This window comes from Physeter macrocephalus, chromosome 11, assembly GCF_002837175.3.
Source record: "Physeter macrocephalus isolate SW-GA chromosome 11, ASM283717v5, whole genome shotgun sequence".
Classification (NCBI taxonomy): Eukaryota; Metazoa; Chordata; class Mammalia; order Artiodactyla; family Physeteridae; genus Physeter; species Physeter macrocephalus.
Genome location: NC_041224.1, coordinates 62849480 through 62854148, shown reverse-complemented (window position 1 = coordinate 62854148; position 4669 = coordinate 62849480). Strand labels below are relative to the sequence as shown.

Here is a 4669-nt window from a genome sequence, read left to right as displayed (position 1 = left end):
AAAAACAAGTACCGTATGCTAACACATATATATGGAATCTAAAAAAAAAAAATGGTCATGAAGAACCTAGGGGCAAGACGAGAATAAAGATGCAGACCTACTAGAGAATGGACTTGAGATACGGGGAGGGGGAATGGTAAGCTGGGACAAAGTGAGAGAGTTGCATGGACACATGTACACTACCAACCTTAAAATAGATAGCTAGTGGGAAGCAGCCACATAGCACAGGGAGATCAGCTCGGTGCTTTGTGACCACCTAGAGGGGTGGGATAGGGACGGTGGGAGGGAGATGCAAGAGGGAGGAGATATGGGGACATATTTATATGTATAGCTGATTCACTTTATTATAAAGCAGAAACTAACACACCATTGCAAACAATTTTACTCCAATAAAGATTTTAAATAAATAAATAAAGTATATTTTCCAATTTGGAAAATAGTTATTCTTAATATTTAAAGGCTGAATAGAGATAATGAGGAAAAATAAACTAAGAATGAAATTCAGAACCTTGATTACTAGCTTTATATAATAGCTGGATTAATAAGCATATTAAACTCTTTTGCTCAGTCAATGCTTATTTAGTGCCTATTAAATATAACCTGTTTCAGAAAAAAACTTTTTAAAAGAACAAAATATATTGATGTTCAGTTGTTGACACATGTATTGAATGTGAACTGAAACAGATTGGTTATTCAAAGAGCAATTTTAAACAGTACTAGAAACTGTATGGATCACGTACTACACATACTTAAGAGATGATTTCATCAGATTTTCAGAAAGAATGTGAGCTTCTATTAAAGGCAGTACGACTTTAAAAGGAAAGCTAAACCTAGGAAAACTGGATATATGCCAAATCAATTCAAATATTGAGCGTTTTTAAAAACATATATCTGATGACTATATTTCAGCCCAAATAATTATAGAGTAACCTAACTTAGAAACAAAAACCTCTAATTGTAAAGATAAGCTATAAATCTGTTTATAAGAAGGAAAAAAATTGTAAAATTCTGGCATCTTCATGATAATAGTCCAACTTCTGGGACAAAAGCCATATCCTTTATGTAACAAAAGAAACGGATCTATCTGGGACTAAAAATATACATACACTTTTTTCCTTACTTCAGTTTGTCGTGAAGACCCAATACAGAAATGATTTCTAATTAATTAGGGAGTGCAGTGATTTAATAGGTGTTTAATAACTTAGAATATATTGTTAGCAGCTTATTGAGGCTTTAAAACAATGCATATATTATATGAGAAGACATTTTGCTGCAAATAAATAATAGCAGTCCTAATATAGGCAGCAATTTATTATGTGGAATTTTAAAAACAATGGCAATGTGAGGTTTTAACCATATACTTTAGAATAGATAGTTATACAAAACATTGTTTTCCTTGACTACACTAAATATTAAAACAGATTTAAAATTACAGAGTTCTCGTCTAGAAGACAATGGCCCATATTTTTCGTTCAATCTTTTTTTTTTTTTATTATTCTTTATAAGACTTTTAGCTTCTCTACTGATACAGCTTTCTACTCTGTGCTCCTGGAATACTCACTCAACAATTCAGACTGTAGTTGCTACAGTTTCATGGTCTATAACCTCCTTTAGTTCCTCGGGATTTTCCTTCAGTAATGCAACACTTCCCCAGTTATCTCCCTAGTATACTTGAAAAGTATGGAGAGATATAAAATGATTTTTAAAGTGATGATTTATTATCTTAAGAATGTTAATCCTACTGAAATAAACAACTTAAATGCCATTTGAATAAGAGTCTAACATTTCCATTTAGATTAAATGATTTTAAAGTTCATATGTAAGAACAAGTGTGTGAGAACTGAAACTTTGAAAAGAATAGTGAAAGCATATTTCCCTTACTAGATATTAAAACTTAGTATAAAATGACAATAATCAAAATAGTCTGGTATTGGCATTAAGACATAAAAGTAGATTAGTGACATGGAATAGAAAGTCCAGAAATATATCCAATATTTATGGGAACCTACTATAACATGAAAATGGCATTCGCATTAAAAAAGACAATAATTTAATTGAGGAATGCTATTAGAAAATTAACTAGTCAATTGAAATAAAATCAAGTTAGACTCTTACCTAACACCATGTATAAAAATAAATTTGATGTATTAAAGGAGTAATTTTAAAACCTTATTAAAAATTTGGAATAAAATTTAAAAGATCATTTGGATAAACTTCGTACTAGGAAACCTTCTTAAGGAAGATAGAAAAAATATTTTTTAAGAAAAGATAAATCAGAAATAGAACTGACTTGTATAGTATTTCATAAATCTAAAGCCCAATGATATAAAGTTTTAATTCTATAAAGTATAGTTCTAGCCAAATAAAATTATATTTTGACATTTAAATAATATTAAATAAAGCTCCAGGCTAATATAAGTGATATATCTGTTATACAAATCATCACTTAATTAGAATTTTAATTCTTGTTTCCTTATTTTTCTAGCTAAAATATCTGAGAAACTCTATCATGTGGATACCCAAGTGAGCTGAAGGAGGTACATTGATCAATATAATTTAATCTTATAACTAAAATTATAAAAGTATATTTGTCTTTAAAATACATGTCAAACTCTTTAACTCCAGTAAACTTCCAAAATATTATTCTAATTCCTCTTAAATGACTTTATTGCATTCTTCATATATGGAAAGCTTAAATACTGGCTGAAAACTTGAAATAAAAGCTATATTATATTTAGTTTGAAATGTGTTTCAGAATTTGGTTTGGTCATTAGATAACTGTGCATCAAGTGAAACAAAATTGCAGTGCATTCTTTGATTTTTAGGTTTTATTTAAAAATTATATATATATGTTTTAAAATTATAAATAAACTATGACGATATATATGTTTTATATTCCTCTTATTTACTTGATTCTAATATGCCTTCTTGAGAGGAAGAGAAATATGTGAAGTCTAGAAAGCGTCCTCAGATTTGCTCATAAATCAAGGGATATGTGTTATCTGACCAATGTGTCATAGAAGAAAAGAGGCTGTGAGTCACTGGAATAGACAGATATTATAGAACACAACTGGAGTAACTATTCAGATTTTATGCCAAATTGCTTAATACTACTAGTTAAGGAGTAAGGATTTGTGATAGCTACTGGGGAAACAACAGAGATTAAGACAATCAGGATTCTTTTCCTTGAGAAGCTTACATTCTAGTGGGGAAGACAGTTATGAAACAACTAATTACCCACTAGTTATTTAATTATGGTCATGATAAGTGCTAACAGGGGCAAGTGCAGAGTACTGGGAGAAAAAAAGGTATCTGATCTAGCCTAGCCTCCGGGAAGTCGTTAGGGAAGGCTTTTCAGGGCAAGTGAGGTTTAAATTTAAGACCTCCAGGCTGAGTTGTAGTTAGCCAGGGTAGGGTGAGGGAAGTAGGGCAGGGGAGAATACAACTGTTTGTAAAAGAAGGGTTCTGAAGTAGGAAGTAACTGAACTGGAAATCACTGAGGCTGTAGCACAAGAATAAAGTGGCTGATGGTATGGGATAAAATAGGTGAGGTGCGTAGAGGGTCTCATAGGCTATATTAAGTAATCTAGATTTATTCCTATGAAAAATAAACTATTGAAGGGTTTTTCAATTAGGGGTCAGCTTATATTTTCAATATTTCCATCTTAACTTTTAAAACCTACTGCTAATTTCAGTAGGTTTTCTTAAGAAAACTATCTTAAGATAATTATATGTCAAATGTTTTCCTGTTTCTGCTCCAAATTCAGTTCTCCAAAGATAATAGTATCTGGAAAGAATACCATTGCTTACCCTGTTTCCTCTGGAAATGCAGAGATGGTGCTTCCATCGTTCTGACAGTGGTCCTGAGAGTCTGAATCTTTTATATCTTGGTTTGTAGCGATATTGGTAATTCGATGTTGTTGCAAGTCCCACTTTCGAGCTACGTTGTTAATTGTTAACCTTTTCTTCTCCTATGAAAAAGTTCATTGGGACAAGAATTACATAATGCAATTTTTGTAGCAGGAGAGTCCAAGGAGCATATTGTTTGTACTACTTATCACACCTTTAAAAGGAGTCTGTTACTTAAAAGTAGCTACCAAATATGTATTCTAAAACACAGTATAAGTGGCCTTTATTTAACCTATGCAATCAACCATCTCAATGATGCTCTATCATCCTTAACAAATTATATACAAACAATAATTACTTCCATTGGAGATAAGAAAATTCACTATTTGAAAGTTTAATTTGACAGAAATTTATATATTCAAGCGTTATGTGAAGTTTTAATTAGACAGAAAATTATGCCTTTGTGTTTAAACACAGCAAGAAAAAACTCATGATATTTTAATTTTCCTACTCAATAATTACGGCAAATATGGTGGAATTCTTTGGGGGGGCAGGGAGGAAGGAGAGAGATTGATCAATGTTCCAAGCTTCACAGCATAAATTAAAATGTCTGAAAATTAATAATCATACATAGACTACTAAATGAAATTGTACTAGGTTGAAATATTTCTAGATAACTAGTAGCATCCTAGATTATCCATTATCAAAAGTTAACATTTTAATTTTTATTTATTTATTTATTTTTTTTGTGTGGTATGCGGGCCTCCCTCTGTTGTGGCCTCTCCCGTTGCGGAGCACAGGCTCCGGACGCGCAGGCCCA

General features: G+C 31.6%; 1 protein-coding gene across 3 annotated transcripts in view; it reads right to left on the bottom strand.

The window, feature by feature from the left end:
* The window catches only part of LRRC49 (leucine rich repeat containing 49), a 144670-nt gene that overhangs the window by 38674 nt on the left and 101327 nt on the right, over nt 1–4669 (bottom strand). For all 3 annotated transcript variants that reach the window (XM_024128798.2, XM_024128799.2, XM_024128800.2), the window contains one exon: nt 3811–3971. In XM_024128798.2, the coding sequence (XP_023984566.1) occupies nt 3811–3971 (161 nt within the window). The remainder of the gene's footprint in view (nt 1–3810; nt 3972–4669) is intronic.